The sequence below is a fragment of the Vidua chalybeata genome, chromosome 4 (genome assembly GCF_026979565.1).
Source record: "Vidua chalybeata isolate OUT-0048 chromosome 4, bVidCha1 merged haplotype, whole genome shotgun sequence".
Lineage (NCBI taxonomy): Eukaryota > Metazoa > Chordata > Aves > Passeriformes > Viduidae > Vidua > Vidua chalybeata.
The window spans coordinates 28,448,104-28,468,412 of record NC_071533.1 but is presented as its reverse complement, the minus strand read 5'-3'; the positions used below and the strand labels follow the sequence as shown (position 1 = coordinate 28,468,412).

Sequence of the window (20,309 nt, the reverse complement as noted above, 5' to 3'; positions counted from 1 at the left end):
GCAGTGAAGAGGGAGGAAAGATACATGGAGTTTGCAAGGACATGGTGCCTAGGCAAGGGACCTCAGGTTAAGGTTATAGGACAATCTCTCTCAAATAAATCAGTAACATAATATATAAAAATATATATAAATTCATAATACAACATACATGTATTACAGAATTTCTCTTCTGGATGATGAAAATGACAGACAGGCAGATATGGAGGCTGAAGAAAGGCGCTTGCCCTTGGGAAACAGAAATAGCTAAGGTAGGGCCAGGTGGCAAGATTGGCCAGCACACACACCACATCTCTGCTGTCCAGGCCAGGAAGGCTGTTACTCATAGGAACAGATCAGGGATACTTTTTAGATTCTCAGTTTCAATATCTAACAAAGTATCTTTATGCTCCTTCAACTTTTCCTGATGTAGTTTGTATTCTCCAGTTGGTTTTGTACCTAGGAAAAAAACCATTTGCTTTCCCTAGTTTCAGAGACGTTGCTGCTTTGCCAGCCGCGGTGGCTGGCCCTCTGCACCCACTGCCAGGCGGTACAGCACAGCTTGTTTTGAGGTTGGCCAGATGACACAGAGAGAGGGGTTTTTGCAGCCTCTCAATGATATCAGCCCAACAGGTACTGGCTCCTGCTGAAAGTTTTGAGATTTAGAAATCAGCTCAGCCTGAGGAATTTCAGGGCCAAGGAAGATTTTCAGATATTTATGGTGAAGAGCCACACAAGTGCCCAAGAGAAGAAAGAGCCACTAAGAAATTTGGGCTCCTCATTTAGGATTGGAATTATCACCTAGGCAGGACTGGATGCTGTTATTGAGCTCTCCGTTGCAGCCAGTGAGTGCACAGCTGGGCTCTGCAAAAGCAACCTTTGGGGGTTTTGGAACAATGAGGACAATCTATGGAGGTTTTGAGTCCTATGGTTGCATATGGCATTTTATGTTTTGAGAGCAATTTGAGTAGTTTAGTGGCCTAGACCATGCCATGGTGGAGCAGGGTGAATTACAGAATCAGTTAGGTTGGAAAAGACCTCTGGGGCCATTGAATCCAACTTTTGACTGAACACCATCATGTCAGCTAGACCATGGCAAGAAATGCCACATCAGGTCTTAAACACCTCCAGAGACAATGATCACCTCCTGGGGCAGCCCATTCCAATGTCCAACCATGCTTTCCGTGACTAATATCTAACTAAATCTCCCCTGGTGCAGCTTAAGACTCTCTTCTCCTCACTAGTTGCCTGGGGGAAGAGATCGACCCCCATCTGGCACAACCTCCTTTCAGTTGCTTGTAGAGTGATAAGGTCACCCCGAGCCTTCTTTTCACCAGGTTAACACTCAGTTCTCTCAGCTGCTCCTCATTAGACTTGTGCTCCAAACCCTTCACCAGCTTCGCTGCCCTCCTCTGGACTCGCCTCGTGAAGGCGATGCCGTGGGCACCGCCTGGAAGCTGGTCAGATCAGCGTTATCATCCCTGAACGGGACAAAGGAACTCACGGCAGCGGGGCCGGGCACGGACAAACCCCGCGGCCGCCAGCTCTGCCCCTGGGCACGAACCCTCTCTTCGGCCGGGTGCCCCTTCCCCCTCGCACGCCGCCCGCCCGGTGCCCCCGCCGCTGCCGGGTGACCCCGCTGGGCCCGGCCCCTCCTGCCGGGGGCGGGCGGGGCGGCGCCGCCGCTGCGCGCTGTGTGCTGGAATGCGGGGGCGCCTCCGCCCGCCGCCGCCGCCAGCAGCGCCTCCCGCCCGCCCCGCCCCGCCCCGCAGCAGCCGCGCGGCCGGGCGGCCCCGCGCCGCCGGTGGGTGAGTGAGTGCGGCGGGGCCCGGCGGGGCCGGGGAGGGGGGGGCCGGGAGCCGGGCGAGAGGCGCTGTCCAGGGCTGATCTGCGGCCGGCGGGCGGGCGGGGGCGGCCGGGCGGGCGGGCCGCGGGGCGATCAGCACCACGGCTAAGGAGCCGCGCCGGCCGCGGGGGCGCTCGCCGGGCCGCGCCGCCGCCGGAAGGCGAAGCCGTCGCTGGCCGGGCCGGGCCGGGCGCAGCCGCAGGCCCGGGGCCCAGGAGCAGGCCCGGGGCGCCGCTCGCTCCCCCTCCCGCGGACGGGCATCGGGTGGGCGCGGCCGCTGTGACCTTGCCGGTACCGAGGCGCTTCCTCCGCCCCGCGCCCCCGCACCGGCGCCGCTGCCCTGCCCTGCCCGCCGCGGGGGGAGGAGGAAGCCGGGCGTCCCCACCGGCCGGCGGCAGCGGGCGGGTCGGGGGCGGCGCGGGGAGGGCGCTTTGTGTGGGCAGGCAGAAAATGGCCGCATGCCTGTCAGGCAGGGAGGGAGGGAAGGAGGGAGGGTGGCGGGGGCACGGCCCGGCCCGGCTCCCCCGGCGGATGTGCGCCGGGCCGCGGGGAGATCGCCGCAGGGCCGGGCCGTCCCCCTTTGTTGGCGGCCTTGGGCCCAGCGGGGCCCTTGGGTCGGGCGGCGGCCGGACAGGGCACTCGGCGGAGCCCGGCCGCAGCGCTCACCGGCTGGCCCTGCGCCACCGCCGGTGTCTGGCGTGGCGGGAGTCGCAGGGCCCGGCCCGGGATCACTCACCTGTCCTGAGCTCCGCCTGGGCCCTGGGACCCCGTTGTTAGCGCCTCCCATCCGTCCTCCACACGGTGGGATACTGCACCATACCTAGGGAAGAGCCCAACATGAGACCCCCCCAGCTCCGGGTTCTGCTTCCGACTGCCGCAGCAGTTCAGCAAAGTGCCTTAGTTTTTTATGTTCCCTGGAGGGCTGCATCGACAGTACTCAGCAGAGGAGACTTTTCCACACTCAGGTGCTTACAGGTGTTCCTTTTCTCTTCCGACAGAATTACTGCCATGGCAACTCAAGTGCTGGGACAGTCTGGTGGGAACAGCCTCTTTCCTGGCAGTTCTAATATTGGCATGGCGTTGTCCAATGACATGTATGACTTACAGGACCTTTCTAAAGCTGAGCTGGCAGCTCCTCAGCTTATTATGTTGGCAAATGTGGCCTTGACAGGAGAAGTTAGTGGCAACTGCTGTGATTACCTGGTTGGAGAAGAGAGACAAATGGCAGAACTGACAACGGTGAGGGACAGCAACTTCTCAGATAGTGATGGAGAGGGTATGGAAGATACCCAGGCTGCAGAGAGTGACCGTGAGGCACCCGAAAATGTGGAATTAAGCTCCCTTGAGGTTCCTAGTGTGGAAACTCAAGGTCCAGCTGCTTGTTCCCCTCCTAAAGCTCCCAGTGTGGACAAAGATGTCTCATTGGAAGCACCAGGTACTCCAGAAAGCACAGAGGACAAGTGTAAGAACTTGAAGAGCAAACCATTTCGTTGTAAGCCTTGCCAGTATGAGGCAGAATCGGAAAAGGAGTTTGTGCATCATATCAGAGTTCACAGTGCTAAGAAATTCTTTGTGGAAGAAAATGCAGAAAAGCAAGCGCAGGTGAAGGAGTCTGATTCCTGCACTGCAGAAGAGGTGGATTTCTCTAAGGGCCCAATCCGTTGTGATCGCTGTGGCTATAACACTAACAGATATGATCACTATTTGGCTCACTTGAAGCACCACAACAAAGCAGGGGAAAATGAGAGAGTCTACAAGTGTACCATATGCACATACACTACTGTCAGTGAATATCACTGGAAAAAACACCTAAGAAATCATTTTCCCAGGAAAGTGTATACCTGCTCAGAGTGCTCTTATTTTTCAGACAGGAAAAACAATTATATTCAACATATTCGAACTCACACAGGTAAGTTTTTCATCTTTTTTTGACTGAAGTGTAGTAAGACTACTGAGAATCTGTGATAAATGAAGCAAGCAGAGTTTTTTTGCAAAGTTTGTTCTATCTGATAAAGCTTTGTGCTTACTTCTCTGGTGCTACCAGGTTATAGCCTAGTGGAATTTGCTTTGAGCTCCAGTCTATAGTCCTAGAGGACTGAGAAAATGTCAGGTGCCCAAGAGGAGATGAAGGGCATTCTGTTTAATAATTTTAAGCCAATTTTTTGAAGAGGGCATGACAAAGTGTGATGATTGTCAGAGTCCACAGCACTGAAACCTGATGTAGTCTAAAACCAAAATAAACAGGTTGACAAAAGGTGCCTGAATCCCATAGGTAGTTTTGAAAATGGCACCTTTAGACTGAGCTGAAACTTGACTACAGTGTAATTACAGAGAAGGAAGAGCTGATATATACATGCAGAGGAGTCCTTCAGCATCCACAAAGTCAGAATAAGAGTTGAACAGTGAATTAATTCCTTTTAATGCTCAAAGGCTTCGTTTTTTCTAGGGCCTGCATCACTGCAGCAGCCAGAAGTAGACACATACTTCTGTTGCCCTATAGGAAGCCTTCCGGGGAGTCTGGCCTGATTTCCTGACTTCTTCTAACCTTGGTTTGTAATTGGAAGAGACAGTGTGAGGCCCCTTTTTTCCCTGGTGTATAGCAAGTGGAATCAGAGGAATGCAGTGTTGCTGCCGTCCTGTGAGCTGGGACCACAGGTGACTTGCTTTTCATCAGAGAGTCTCACCACCCTCTCACATGGGGAGTTCTGATGAACCAGTACTCCGTTAGAGGAGGGGTTATCTAACCATCTCACCCCTCTGGGCCATGAGGTACAGTTACTTGGCCTCCTGATCCCTTTTGTGGAAGTGAGAGGGCAGTTCAGAGCTTCCTTGCTGCTTCTTAGAAGCTTTTATTTCCACTGTGTCAGGGCTTTTCTGTGGAGAGGGCTCACTTGCTAACCATCTTCTAGTGTGCTCACCTAACTTGGTTCCCCTTTATTGTAGACTGTGCTGGCTGAGCAAAACACTGGGAAATTTCTCCTTTAAAGTCATGTTTTGTCACAGCAGTGGCATAAATGGTTTGGAGGTTTCAGTTCAGTTGTCTGCAGCTGTCTGGTAGGGGTGGGCACTCCAGAGGCCTCGGGGCTGGGCTTGAGCTTAAGTGTGCAGGAGTTTGTGTTTGTCAGCTTGCTTTAGTGTCTGCTTTGTTGGGGCTGGTAGGGCCTGCTGGGAATTTTAATACTTTATTTTCTAAGAATAGCTACGTGCTGTTCTTCAGTGGATACCATCAATTTCAAACTCAGTCCTGTCTAAATATTTTTTTCTAAACAAGTAAACAAAGTTTATTGTGAGAGGTATTAGGAAAATGGTGTTGTTTATGGTCTGTTTATTTTCATTGTGTGTTTTGTAGGAGATAATGGGAAAGAGACCAGGTAAAAATGGGAAAATAGTAGGAGAAAACCTAAATTAATCTTGTAGGGAGCTCATGGCCACATGGTTTGGTTCTTGTCTACTTTACATTTGCCTCAACTTTAAATTAATCTCTGCTTGTGTTTGTAGGTGACATTAAGTCCCCCTTTCTGATTTCTGAAAGCAAAAGTTGAGTTTTACAGGAGCTACCATGAAAGCATGTTTGCTGAGGAAGTGCTCTGTTATCACTGCATTTGACCAATTTACTGATGAACTGTATTAAACTTTTAAAAAAATGAAGCGTATCCAGATCCCCTTTTTCTCCTTTATTGTGCAGTTGTGCAGCCAGGGTTTCTGGTTCTTTTCGTTACTGTAATTAAGCCGGAATGAATGATTATGATTTCAGCATGTTTTAATCTACCCTTGTAGGTGTTTCTTTGCTACTTCATAACTACATAGTTAAGTTCTTTCAGGCAGTTCTTGCTTGATCAAAAGCTTCCAAATATGTTAGTAGAATGATTTAGGAATATGCCTTGTTTCCAGTAACATTGGTTTTGTGGAGGAGAGTGTTAAAGCTAGAGTATTAGAAGAATGATTAAGCTCCTGGCAGGTATATTTTATCCACCAGGCTAAAAGTCTCTGCCAATACTAATGTGTAATAAATTGCCTTAAAAAAGACAAACAAAACCAGAATGCACTAAAAGTCCCACCAAACAAGCCTCACAAAAAACCCTGAAAATACACCCACAACTATTTTCTAGTCAAAAGTATTTTCAGACTGTTTACATAACAGTATTGAATTTAGTAAAAACTGCCTGAATGATATTAAAATAGCTTTGGATTGTAGTTTTAATTTAAAACTAAGAAAATATTTGTTGGGAAAAATAAATGGGATACATCCATCATTTTCTTCCTATTTTATGGGTTCAGAATATTAAAGAAGAGAGTTGGAATTCTTTGTTTCTTTAGTTTCCTGATTGCTAATAGGTTAAATAATTTTGGATAGATACTATTCTTTCTCTCCTGTTTTTTGTTATTCATCAGACTTTTTTTTTTTTGTGGGGGAAAAATGCCTCTTTGCAGTTAATTTGATTCTGTTATGTTAGAGCCATACAATTTTCTGAAACACGGACTGTACAGAGTGCAGTTTCACAGGATAAATGTGCTGCTGCTGCTGGAGAAAGGCAGTCTCAGTTTTCTACCTGTATCCTGGGACTAGTTGATTCAGCTCACTAAAATGGAGTAAAGGAGTAAAAATACTCCCTTCCTCTTCCCGAGGTTGGTTTTCTGCTGGTTAGTGAACTTAGTTGCCTTACTAATGATACATGCAAATATCAGAGCACATGGCCAGGAGCAGGGAAGGGGGCTGCATGCTAGTACCTTGCATGACTGGGAAAAATACCAATCTTTGGCATGTTTGGGGACCGCAAGAAGGCAGGCAGAGGTTATCTGCCTGCCTGTTGTTGCTTGCATTCATGTTGAAAAGCAGGTGTCCCAGAACCTGTCCTGTGCTGAGGATACCTTGCAGCTTGTGGCACTGCTTGTGGGACAGGCTGCTGACAAATCTTGGGGACCTTGGGCAGATGGGTGTTTCAAGGACCCTACAGATGGTCATAGGCTTGTCACCTGGGAAAGCTTCATCTGAGGGAGCATATCTGCTGCCCAGGAGTGGCTGGCTGGAGGTGTTCAGAACAATCTGTTCCTCTGCTGCTTGGACAGAAAGGACTCTTTGTGTCAGGGACGGATCTACCTGGGCTCGTCTGTGCTCGTTAGACCTTTTAGACCAAGTTTTGACTTGATTTACCTGCTGATTCTGGAGCTGTACTATGTGCAAGACAGTGCAGCATTGTTCTCTTTCTTTTGTCTCTATTTTGCTTGTTAGAAGAAATTTCTAGAAAACTTCATTGAAAATAATCTGAAGGGCTGTATAACTAACACATCTGCTTCAGTCAGTCACAATGTTCTGTGTCTAGTTTTGGACTGGTTTTGGTTTGGTTTGTGGTTGTTGGGGTTTTTTTTTTTTTGGGTTTTTTTTTTTTTTTGTTTGTTTTTTTTTTGTTTTTTTGTTTTTAGATTTTGGTTGTGAGAGGGGAACTTTCTTGCTTGCCACTGTGTTTGATGGAAGCAGATTTGTTTCAAGCAGATGGGACTTCTAATGGCATTATAAGAAAAGGCTTTATCAAGAGGTTGTTGAGGAATACCTTTGGTGCAGGTAGCTCACTGTGCAAGCTACAGTTCGAGATTAGGTTTTGTTCAGGGTGAGGGCACAGAGAGGCCATGAATTGCCAACCCTGTACCGGTGGTGCCAGCCAGGTGGATGGACACTGAGAGACACAGCAGGAGCCATGAACTGCCAACCTTTTGGATAACAAAGCAGATCAAGACTGGGGAGGCCAGCAAGGTAGATGGACATGGACAAGCTCAGCAACACAAACAGAAGACTGGGGAGGAAGAGTGAGACTGTGCAGGTAGATTGTGAGGGTATGAAAGTGCAAGGGTTCCACTCTTGGGTCCTTTTTGGAGGCAACAGTTCCAGGTGTTTCTGTGTTGCTGTGCCATGAGTAAATGGCTTTATGGAACAAGACATCTGAGACTCTGCTGTGAGAAACCTGGGGTCAAGCCAGTGAGGAAACCTGGTCTGACTGTGTGTGAGTGAGGTGTGCAGGGAGTCACAGGGGGCACCTGTTGGGTCACTGGAGCCACCCACTGTGAAAGGGCTTCAGTCCCAGCAGTCTGGCCTTTGGGAGTGTGACTCTTGAGAGTCTCCTAAATGATCAGACTGGGAACTTTCTTTAACAAGATGGTCTTAAACTTGTATGCCTGTTCATTTGCATAGAGTTAAGTGCCTGCTTGAGCTTTGGCTAAATTGGGGCTTATTATGTAAGTGTCTTCTGGAGCGGTTTTCTTGATGGCTTGTTTGCATATATTGAACCAGCTTGTGAAATTACAATACAAATTCTTTGGATAATAGTATTTTACAGAACAGCCTGTACAGTGCATTTAATTCTCAAGTGGCAATAACACATTTTAAATTAGCTGTGGTCATTATTCTTAAATCTAGAATATTTTGTGGCTGTGCCCTATGTAAAAAAGGCCATGAAAGAAAGCCTGTTTCACATTCCTAATGTTGTAGGTAACTTTATAGATATGAAATTTCAGGTAATGGGAAGAAGATATGACTGAATATTCCAGGACCTTTGGCCACATATTTTTTAATTGCAAGGAGTCATTTCAAACCAAAACCATTTCTTTGTATCAAAAGGACTACTCCTCCCTTGAACATGACTTAATCTCATTGTGTGTATTGCACCAATCTCCTACCTTGTTTTAATTGGAAAGGGAGGGGAGTTGTGGTTGTTAGGGTGAATTTACCTTTAAACTGCTGATCTAATCAAGAACGATAGTCTAAATGTTTGATGGAAGGAAGAAATGCGGAATTAATCTGCATTACAAAGGCTGCTTCTACTGCTGTTTTGGCACAGGCCAGCAGTGGAGCCTCACATCACACACTGGCAGATGCAGATCTTTGCTGCTGCAGATAGAGCTGTGCCTCTGAAAGTGAACACATACCCTGTGTGCAGGGCTTTTGTGGATGTCCAGGTCTATGTGATTTGGAGAGCACCTTGGTTGTATGCCTCATATGTAGCAAATTTGTCAAAATGCTGTAGTGAATTCTGGCTATGATTTTAATAAATACTAGGACTGAGTAACTTCTTTTACCCGTTTCAGCTTCATTTCTCTCTTCCCTTGTGGATGTCTACCCAAGACTAAAAAGTGTTTGTAGGGAAGACAGTGTGCTAGCAGTTTGGGGCAAACACCCCTGGTGCTTATCCAGACCTGCCTAACATGTTAATTATAAAACTGTCTGCCTTTGTTTGGAGCTTGTCTTTACTTGAAAAAGATTTTCAAGTATCATTGTACTGATACAATTTTTAGCTACAATTACAAGCTGACTGTCCTCAGTGGAGATATAATTTATGACAGGTTAATTTCTATTAGTTCTCCAGAACCAATAACTCGTTCAGGCATGGGGTTTTGAGTCTTTGAAATAAATGTTTATGCTACACATAAACTTTTGCTAGCAGCATAATTTCACTGATCAGGGCATCATGCTTTTCCGTGCTGCAAGCTGTTTTCACTCTGCCAGAAAAATTTTGGAAGCAAAGACCTGCTGTCTCTGCACTTGTGTTGTGGTAAATGGAAGTCCATGTGGAATGGATGGTCGTAGGTCGTATCCCATCTTAATCCAAATTAAATATGGAGGTTTCAGGTAAGGTGTTAAGCAAAGCAAGAACATACCTCGTTTCTTACATGTGGATCAAAAGGATCTTTGGTTCATCATCTGAGTGTTGGGAGAAAATGCTGTAGGGAAGTCAGGTCTGGTGGCTTAAGGCTTCCTAAAGTTGTCTGTCGTCATAATCTTTTGGCTGAGGTTACAGTTGACCCCAGGTGGACATTAGGATGTGTCTCTGTCATATCCTGCCCTTTTACTACCCTCATTCATAAGGCATGACATGTTTAGTGGTGTGGCTCAAGCATATGCACTATCCCTTTCCTGAGAGATAACATGCCCTCAAATACAGTGTGAGGATCTGTGATAGCCTCCCCTGTGTGGCTTGGTAACCAAGCTTGGGAATCTGCTGTGTTTCAGTAACTACTTTGCTGTTTGTTTTTGCAGGGGAGCGACCCTATCAATGTGCGATGTGTCCTTATTCCAGCTCTCAGAAGACCCATTTAACCAGGCACATGCGCACCCACTCAGGTTGGTACGGAGTGGCAGCAGTGTGACTCAGGAGAAGGGGGTGGGTCACAGTATCACAGTGTGGCTGCAGTTGGAGGGAACCTCTGGAGATCATCTGAGCCAGACCCTGTCTCCAGAAGGGCCACCTAAAGCAGTCTGCCCAGTTCTGTGTGAGATGCCATCTTAGCCAGTAAGGTGTGAGCTTTAGCTCCTTTTTTAATGGGGAAGGTTGTCTTGCTAAGGAATGCTAAGTGTCATGAATAAAACTGATAATGGGAATATATCTTCTTTTTTTTTTAGTTTTCAAGATCTATTCTGATTTTCATAGGGCTGCTCTAGTAGTCCTACTAATCTAGAAATAAATACAACATTGTGATGATATAGGAACAAATTCTTGTACACTCTCTGCTGTCATAGCTGAGTTCAAATCAGTGAAGCTGGGAACTTTTTGAGTAGCTGAGAATCTCCTCTGTGATGCCTGGGATTGCGTCTCATCCAAGTGTTCTGAGGGAGCCCTTAGCTTTTGTTTAGTATGGCACAGTGGTGTAAATTCGTGTCTGCTTATGGCAAGGAGACACAGGAGAAAAAGCAAACTCAGAGGATGTTCAAAAGTGACTCAGTCTTGTGGCACTAAAAGCCAAATTAGCAATTTTCATTAGCCTTTATTTTCCATTACTGGTTGTGAGGTGTGGTGTTACAAACATTTGCTTTTGTGCTCTTGCAAATCTCTTTTTGAATGAATTAACAGCATTTTTGGGAGTTTTAACACCATAGATACAAGCATAGTTATCCTTTATGACTCTCATAAGGGAGTTCAGATAGACCTGAGCCTGTGCTTTTGGTTTGTTTTTTGTAAAATCTGAATTGACCAGCCCTAGGTGAATTCCTAATGCTGACAAACAGGAGTTGAAGTGTCCTGAACAGTAATTGTCTCAATTTCAATTGATGAGGCTTTTAATTGAAGCCAGGAGACAGGCAGTTTTAACTGTAGTGGTGGTGTCTTGAGCCCATTAAAAATAGCCAGCTTTAAAATGACATGTCAGTATTTTGGTGTGAGAATTTTGTGAATGGAGTATTCTGCTTTCAGAAACAAAAATAATACTTGGTTGAACCTCTGGTTTGCAAATGAACCACCAAATTTGCAAATGGTTTGGTCAATACTGAACCTGGAAACCATTTCATGAACATATTGCTCTGTCCTTGTTCTGTGCAAGGAAGTCTCAACTCTGAAGGAGGTAAGGAGTGGGATCTGCCTGTGGCCCTTGCCTCAAAGGTCTCTGAGGGAAGGCATGACTTTTGCTATCAGAGGTCTTGTATTAATAGCTCTCCTAAATTCTATTGTATGTTTTGTTGCATTGTCCAGGCAGCTGCACCTTTTCTATGGCAATTTCTGGACTCCTGCAGTTGACAGGCTGGCTGTTTAAGGCCCACGGGTGCTGTAGCTTTCTTCCCGTGTCAGACAGCAAATGGCAGTGGTTTAGAGCCTAATTCGCAGCTGTTTTTTAGCCATCTTGGTACATATCCTCTTCACTTGCACAATAAAACCCCAGGATTTAGTAGAGGCCATGGACACAAACTTCACATGCTGTCTTTGAATTACCAGGTTGCAGCTGCCTCTGAGCACTCTGTGCACTTAGAACAGCTAAGAGAGGCTGTTCTTGTCCTCCCACAGTGCAGCACAGAACTATTCTTTGAAGTGTAGGTGATAAAGGCTCTATACTTGGAGGAAGGATGAGCAATAAACACAGCCAGCTTAAACTTGTAGAAAATGTCACCAGAAATTGGGAGGAAAAAAGAAGGAAGTAAAATGGAGAGGGAGGGAATCAAAGTAGCTCTTCTTTAAATAATAAATATATACTGCAGACAGACATGAGATGATCTGGACTCTTAAACAATTGTCCCCCTGCTTCCTGCCAGGGAGGCAGCACAGCCTTTTCTACAGTTTGTGAGGGTGTTGCAGATCTTGTGGTTAACACACAAACAGGCACCACATCTTCAGTGCAGGCTGGCTGGTCTCCTGAGTCATGCCACAGAGCATGCTTGAGTATGGGCAGTGGCTTGCAGAGGTGGGAGAAGCATTATTGTATCATGAGCAGAAGGGACTGGAGTGGATTTTCAAGATACTGAAGAAGTAGCATGCATTAGTTCTGCAGATCAGTTTTGAGATGCTGGTTGAGAGCTCAGGAGAATCTCAAATTCCTCAGCTAAATTGGCACATGCACAGATGCTCCCAAAGTATTTCCGGACTTGAGTTGTTGCACTAGAAGTGTTCTTCCTATTTGCTTTGATGTGTAAGGGGAAAGCTACTTCTGCTGCAGTGGCATGCACTAAGCAGAACATTTCAGGAACACTTCTATGGGAGTCACTACACTAATACAAATGCAGATTTTAATAGTAACATGATGGCTGTGGATTTCATTTGGTTGGCTTGCCAAGAGTAGCCTGCAGCCGGAGCACTGTGTTTGAGGCACCAAAACAGTGAGCATAACTTTTTCAGAGGTAAAGATCATCTGGGCATCCCTTTCATGTTCTTAGGTTTTTGCTAGCTTCTTTTTCCTCATTTCCCTTTCAATGCAAACATGAAGTATGCTAAATCTGTATAAAGTTGGACTTTTTTGAAACGTTTGTGTGAAACTGCTATTCATCAAATGTTACATTTCCATTTTTCTACAATGCATTCAATGGACCAGTTGGGTATGGATTCCATTTGCTAATATTACTGTAGAGAGATCTCTGCCGGTATGTATGCCTAGCCAGAACCTGTGACGTTGTTACTGCTTGTTTGGTTTTGGATCCCCTTCCTTCCAGCCCTCACTCCTTCTCTTTTTTTTTTTTTTTGTATTTTTTTCTTAGTGTCTTGTGAATGTGTTTGTGACTTGTGGATTTATGTTGACTTTGCTTAATTTTAAAGGCGCATGGATAATTTTTTTTATTCTTTTCAAGTTTCATATATCTATATCTGTATTAGTGGGAAGTGACTGTCCTGCAACTACCATGCTTAATAATCACCATCATTCCCTTCCGTCCTTCCTTCCTTAGGTGAGAAGCCATTCAAATGTGACCAGTGCAGCTACGTGGCCTCAAACCAGCACGAAGTGACTCGTCATGCGAGGCAAGTGCACAACGGGCCGAAGCCTCTGATCTGCCCGCACTGTAACTACAAAACTGCTGACCGCAGCAACTTCAAAAAGCACGTTGAGCTCCACATCAACCCGCGCCAGTTTCTCTGCCCTGTTTGCGATTATGCAGCGTCTAAAAAATGTAACCTGCAGTATCACATCAAGTCCAGGCATCCCGATTGTTCTGACATCACCATGGATGTCTCGAAGGTGAAGCTACGGACTAAAAAGAGCGAAGCTGACTTTTCTGAGAGCGGTAATGACAAAGTGGAGAAGGAACCAACGAAAGGGGACTCGGCTGCAAAGAAAACAGAGAAAATTGTGAAGGTGGAGAAAAAAGATAATTCGGCAAAGGAAAAAAAGTCAGCAAGCAATGTTTCTGCAGGCCAGGTGACGACCAGAAGTCGGAAATCGGCTTCAGAAAACAAGGAGGTGGAGATTAAAACTGAGAAAAGTACTGAGAAAACATGTAAAACAAAGAAGGTCAAAAGAAAAGCAGAGACTGAGGCAACTTCCTCAAAGCAAGAGCCTGCAAATGATACCTCAGTAGTAACAAAAAAGAAAAAGAAAGTGGAAGCTAAACCCAGAGACTGCCAGGAAGCTCAAAAAAGTGATGTTACACCAGAGGAAGAGCCTAAAAAGCAAAATTCTTGCCTCAAGAAAAACAGAAAAAAGAAAGCTCTGAAAATTAAACACAGTAAAAAAAGCAGTAAACTTGATCAGGAGAAGACTGAGGAAGAGGAGATGCCAGATGAGTATCCTATCACAGAAAAAGATGGAGGTGTGAAGCTGGACACTGAGGGCAGTGACCAGAAGGAGCAAGATCCCACTGACACAGTGGCATTAAACAACAATGGTGGTCATGCTCTCAGCGAGGAGAGCACTGATCGCAAAGGAAACTGCATCCAAGGTCCAGGGCAGCTTTGTCTGCCATCTCAGGATGCAAACACAGAAGGTGAGGTAGAGGACCAAGAAATGCCTGCGGCAGTAGGAGAGTGTGAAGACACTGGTGGTGCAAAAGAGGAGGAGAGACAGGTGGACAAAGGGGAAGACACTTGCTCTGAGGAATCTTCCCATACAGCGTCTTCTGGAAAAAGCTTGGATGTACTCATGGATGTGGTACCAGATCTGGCACCTGAGAAGGAGCCAGAAGAAGCTGTGGCAGAAAGTGAGACTAACTCAAGCCTGATGGACCTGACCAAGACGTGCCTGTCAGCAACAGAGTCAACAGGAGATGCTGTGCCAGCAGCACCTGTGCCCGCAGAAGGGTGTACACAAAGCCCTAAAGTGGCACTGTCCTTACCTCGGGATAACACAGCCGTGAATGAATCTCAGGAAATGGATGAGGATGAGGGCATCCACAGCCACGAAGGCAGTGACATCAGTGACAACATATCAGAAGGAAGTGACGATTCGGGGTTAAATGGTGCTCGCTCTGTACAAGAGGAAACAAATCCAAAGATGTCACAAGGAGCTCCGGACAGCACGGTGGCCAGGGAGAGCTATGTGTGCATTTTTTGTGACCGCTCATTTAAAAAGGAGGGTGAATACAGCAAGCACCTCAACAGGCACTTAGTTAATGTGTATTATCTTGAGAAGGCAGCAAAAGGGCAGGAGTAGAAATAGCTGTGGTTTGGGGAATCTTCTTTTGTAAGATCTTACACAGCTTATGTAAAAATACTGTAGATTTTTTTTAAGCACGGTTTGCTTTAGTGTCTGCATTGGTTTCTTTTTTGGTTTAGTTTTTTTTTTTTTTTTTTAAGTTGAAAATATTTTTGACAACTTTATGTGTCATGGTGAACTTATTAATTATTGGATCTTTTAATTAGAGAAAGCAGGTAGGGTGTATGAGGTTGTGTCCTATAAAGTCACTGTAAGCTTCTAGTCTATTAGCTTATGCAGCTCTTTTATAAACTTGAGTTTTAGGAACAAGACTGGAGCTAACAATATACAAGTTGGATGTTTATAGAGCCACTGGCATAAGTTGCTTTTTGTTCTAGCAGCCAACTCTCTTTCTCTCCCTTTTTCCCTTTCCCTTTTTTTATTTTAGTTCTTTTAAATGTATCTTGATGTTCAAAGTGTTAAACTACTTGATGGTTTTTCTACCAGGAAGATAGCTTCTATTACATAAAGAGCACTTTGTAAAAGAAATCAAAGTTGGCTAGTGATGAACGTAACTGTTTAAGCTAATTACAATTATGAACGTACATTTCAGATCCCCTAAGTGGAGTGATGAGCCAAAATTTGAGAGCAGTCCTTCCAACTTTTGATTGGAGAACCTCTGTCTTGATTAATATCTTAATCACTGATCTGTAATTGGCTTTGTTGTGGGGGAGCAAGTTTGTTATTTTTTATTTCTGCTTTTTGTTTTTTGATTGTGCTTTAAGGGCTTAAAATGTTGCACTTGTTTTTGATTTTTACCTATGCAGTTTAATCTTCTAGGAATAGTGCTTGTGCAGTATATGTACACTTTATATATGCATGTTTGGTTTTGTATGTGTAAGTTTTTTTTATTTGAAAACATTCAGACTTGTTGCTTACCATGGGACAGTTTTCTGTGGCAGTTTTCTGTGATGCTCCTTACTGCAGATTTTTCTTGTTTTCCTGGGGTGTGACTAACTGTGCATGAAGTTGCTGAAATTATGAACTGCTTGGCTGTGTATTTTTTGACTGTGTTTAGAATTGTAGAGTCCTTGAGCAAAATGATACCAATGCAGTTCCAAAACACTTTTACAGGATTTATTCTGTCACGGAAATGCCACTTCTGATACTTTGAATACACATGCAGAGTAATAAATTCTGATGTATAATTTGGGATCACCAGACAGGAAAATAATCACTCTCAGTGGAAACAGTCTACAGACTCTGTAAGTCTGGAATTTTTTTTCCCTTCCATTTTCATTTTTGTGGTGGACAGCAGTCAAATTTCATGAGCTTTAAAAAAATAAAATAGTAGCAGTGATATAATCTTAACATCTCATACACAAAAAACCCCAAACAAATAAAGATAAATCAACTGGTAAGCAATAAACCTGGCATTAAAATCTGTAGAAATTTCTGCTCCATATTAATTCAAGTTGCATTTAATAAAACCATCCTGCTTCCATGCAGAGAGAAACATGCAAGTTATCAGATTGTCATCTCAGGTCTACCTGTCATACCAGGAGTGTTTAATTCCAAACAGATTTCATTTCTAGCACACACAAATGCAAGAGAGATTGCATACTTAAGTATGTTAGCTGCTTGTAGCCAACCAGTGGCAAAATGTAAACAAAATCCAAACCAACAGGGAAGAAGCAAAACCCTCCAGGTCCCATCTGTGCACTCTTCTGACTGTCATTAGCTGCCTTTCCAATGGGAGCAGTTGGGGTCAGCTCTAAAGAAGCAAATTTGGAGGCAGGTGTTACTTGGGGAGTGGAGTTGAAGAGCTCAGACAGCATTTGTCAGAGCACTTTATTGCAAGTAACACTCTCTCTGTAAGCTCTGGAATAAACCCCATTCTTCACTGTGTTGTCCCCACAGCATCTTCCCCTCCAAACAAACCCACTGCCGTGAATGAATTGAGAGCAACAATGCTACATTGCTTCTGCTTTTGGGAGAGAGTGGTAATAGGAGGCCAAAGATTAGAGAGGGAAGGCATCCCTCATGGCAGAAATAAGTTGTATAATGTATAGTGAGATTTTGTTTGCATAGATAGTGTTCAATCCTTACCTTGGCTGCGACAATCATTGTCAACTCAAGATCAAGTTGCAACTATATTTATGTTAAACATTAAGAGAACAAACCTAGTTGAATTGTTTTCCTAAACTACCAGTTGTAATAGTTTTAGATGTATTGTTTTTTCTTCATAATAGTGTTTCTTTATATATAAATGTTGCCACCATTTGTGAGTGATGTGAGCAGATGCTGGGAATTCCAGTACTGTGTAGAGGTTTAAAGCTCCCTTCCTATCATTGCGAAGAGCCTTTGCCATTTTGTGAGGGACTTCAAGGACTTTAGCTATGTTCAAGTAAACTCATGGACTGGCCTGATAATTTTTTCCTGTTATTTTTTTAATGAAAACGATGCTGTTAAATGACTTCAATGTTCTCTCTGTGAGACAAAAGCAAAGATGGTTCTCTGAAATACTGCACATTTGTGCTGCACATTTCTGTGAAGTGGTCAAGGTTTCAATGCTTGATCTGACAAGAGCTCTTCAAAGACAACAGTTGGCTCTTCTTTGGCAGAGTTTCCTATCACAAGACGAGAAACAGAAAATAAATTATTAACATTAAGAAGAAGAAAGGTTGATTTTTTTCTATCTGAGACCCATCAACAACATCCTGAACTAGCTAATCTTGGTGCAGAACTGTGTTGGAATTCTCTGCAAGGTTTGGGATTATGTTACAGTAAAAAGGCAAGGATATAATGCATTATGTTTATCTCAAATGTTAGGCACTGCTAATATGAGTATTTGAGGGGGAGTGTGGGTCACGTAGCCCACCATATATGGTGGTCTTACATTGCTGTGTCTCCCTACAAAAAATGCCTCTTTTTCTGGTTTTTTGGTATTTTTCAATATTGTTAAATTATTTTGTGTTGGTTTTGCCAATGCTAGCATATTTGTGTTTTTTGGCAATAATATCTGTATTTGTGTTCAACCTCCAATACGTGGTTGGAAGGATTAGCATGCTGATATACCCCTACACTGCCAGCCCTTGGTTGAGTCATGTGCTTTGGGCTTTTTCTGTATGAATTTACACAGTCAAACTAACTGCCCTGAAAATGGTCAAGAACTGGCTAGCTAGGCACCTAAAATCCATGGTTTGCAATTGTTGTTTCTGGATTTTGATGATCTAGGCTGGAACTTTAGTAATTTAAAGAAGAATGTTTTAACAGCTGACAGGCCAGTTAAGATACAGTAATGTCATTGATTTCAACTGATTTAATGTAGCTGAAAGATATTAAATTCAAGAGTTTTCTTGAATGTCAGTTGTGTAGATATGTGGCGTGCATATGATATTAACAGAATCCAAATAGCTAAAGAAATTGTTTTATGTGTACATATATTTTTCCCCCCTCTAAAATTACACTAGCTAACAAACTTTTGTAAGCTGGCATGGAAACATGTTTATGATGTTTAGTTGCACCATGTTTGATGCTTTTACAGTGCAATACTTGTATTCTCTGAATTAAACCAAAGGTAATTTTTTTCATGCTCTGTACTGTAGTGCATGACAGTCTTTTCTGCGTTTGTAATAGATGTAAAACGAGCCAGATCATACTTCCTGTTTTTACCTAAATCATGTATAAGAAGTCTTTTGTTCAAAATGTAGTATAAACTAAATTGCATTATATTAACCTTTACAAGTGTATTTTCCTAAGCATAGTTATGATTAAATAAACTTTATTAAGGAATCTTCAGCTTCTATCTTCCACTTATTAATGGCTGTGGAAGCCATTTATAATTAGAGGCAGGAGCAGTGCCAGTGTCATCGACAGAGCTCCTGAAGACCTCAAGGCAGGCAGGTGGGCTTGGGGGAGTCAGTAGAGAGATGCCAGACTTGACTGCAGACAGGGACAGTGGCTCGAGAAATACGTTCTTTTTCCTTTTCAATGTATTGGTTCCATTTCCCTGCCCACTTTAGTAAGGACAGAGCACAAGGTGGGGGCTGCATGCACATGGACAAGGTTCAAATGCAATGCTGAACCTGTCTGTGATTTGGAAAGATGGGCCCAATGGGCATGAAGGGCAATATTCTCTGCCACCAGAAAAGTGCAGCTTGATGGAAGCTGTGAAATTTAAATTTGAGTTTCAGAGGTAATGCAGGTAACAGTGGAAATGTGGGTTTGTGAGCTGTGCAGTTGTTACTCAAGCAGCAAAGAGCAGGGTGCAGTGCTGCCACAGGACGTAGCCTTGGGGACTGCAGTGTGGCAGGGGCTGGCAGTGCCCAGACAAGGGGCAGGCTTGGCTTGCTCTTCCTGTAGGCTGCATGTAGCACTTTATGGCACAGACAGGGAACAGGGAACAGGAGTGGTGCCTGAGCCTGCCCACAGACTGCAAGGGAGATGTAAGAGTGTGGCACAGAGATGGCAGAGGCTGGGTACCTGAGTGCCTCTTTGCATGTGCTGAGTTAATGATTTCAAACTGGATCAATAGAGGAGGCCCTGCCCTTTGTACCAGCAGCTAGTGCTGCCCCCCACCCTCAGGAAGGTCTTCCTGGGACAGACTGGCTTATCTAGCGAACCTGAGAAATCATTTTCCCTTAAACCTGCGGTCATGTCATCCTTATCTTTGACTAGTTCCTTGCACCCTGGCAGAAAACCTGCTATTTTTTTTCCCAGGAGAAAACCAGGATAAAATCCACTAGGCTGAAAACATGCTAAGATCCTGCTTTGTGCTAAGTGTTTTAACAGAACCAGGTAGCCAAGCACAAGTGCATGGCTCTGTAGTACCATGCAGGCCAGAGGGAGATCCTGCCCACACAGTGAGCGGCCCAAAAGGTGAGTTGGCTTGCATGAGGGATGGCTTAGCTTCCTGATGGCCTGTATGGGGAGAGAGCAAGCTCTTGTCTTAATTCAGCTGCCTTATTCAGGCTTTGCTAATGCTCTGAAGGAGCCGAAATGCTAGGTTCCTGATTTTGGTTTGGTGGTTATCTTTTGTTTGTTTTTAAAGCTTAGCCATGCTGACATAAATTGCTTTAATACAGTTCTTGTATGTAAGTATAATATAAGCTATATTTAGGAAAAGGTAGATCTAAAATGGTAGAACCTTCCCTTGCCCAGGTTGTATTTTTAACCTTAGGAAACCGAGCTCTCTGCATGTCCCCCTTGGCTGGGAGCACCAGACCTGCAGCAATGCGCCCTAGCTCAAGCCAGGCAACTGAACCTGTCCCTGGCCCCCACACTGGTCAAAGGAGCCTTCTTGGTCTCCTTTAGCCCTGTACAGGTCAGAGTGCTCAAGCTGCTGTCATCTGCTGCAGAGGCTGTGCTGCAGCTGAGGGACAGATGAGGTTTATTGCTGGGTTTGTTTCCATCAAAAACAGCCAAAGGAGAGTTATGGCAAAACGTTGAGTGGAAGGGTAGTGATGGTTCCTTGGTGGGGATGCCAGGGACAGGGATGGTGACAGTACCCTGAGTCATTGCAGAGTGCAGCTATCAGCTCATCTATAGATGTCACTCAGCAAGTTAACTCTTCAAGTGAGACCTCTTCGGATAATTTTAATAAAACATTGGACTGTGCAGGTGCTTAATGTCTGGCAACACAGTGTTAACCTCAGTTTTTGCACAGTAGCACAAG

The 20,309-nt window shown here is 44.6% G+C and overlaps 1 protein-coding gene across 2 annotated transcripts; it reads left to right on the top strand.

Annotated features, from left to right (window-relative positions):
- The first annotated feature begins 1,737 nt into the window (after positions 1–1,737).
- REST (RE1 silencing transcription factor) lies at positions 1,738–18,433 on the top strand. Of its 2 annotated transcripts, XM_053940949.1 has the most exons (4): positions 1,738–1,784; positions 2,821–3,731; positions 9,849–9,932; positions 12,951–18,433. In XM_053940949.1, exons 2-4 carry the CDS (start codon positions 2,831–2,833, stop codon positions 14,648–14,650), a joined length of 2,685 nt encoding a protein of 894 aa, XP_053796924.1. In that variant the 5' UTR covers positions 1,738–1,784; positions 2,821–2,830; the 3' UTR covers positions 14,651–18,433. The 2 variants fall into 2 exon arrangements, with proteins under 2 accessions (XP_053796924.1, XP_053796923.1); XM_053940948.1 differs by lacking the exon at positions 1,738–1,784 and having other exon boundaries at positions 2,581–3,731.
- Positions 18,434–20,309: the final 1,876 nt, after the last annotated feature.

Bases quoted from the DNA above. Each gene is read 5' to 3' on its own strand.
- REST (XM_053940948.1), top strand. From the start codon at position 2,660: ATGAGACCCCCCCAGCTCCGGGTTCTGCTTCCGACTGCCGCAGCAGTT. The intron at 3,732-9,848 runs GTAAGTTTTTCA...TTGTTTTTGCAG, and splicing joins ACATATTCGAACTCACACAG to GGGAGCGACCCTATCAATGT. The intron at 9,933-12,950 runs GTTGGTACGGAG...TTCCTTCCTTAG, and splicing joins GCACATGCGCACCCACTCAG to GTGAGAAGCCATTCAAATGT.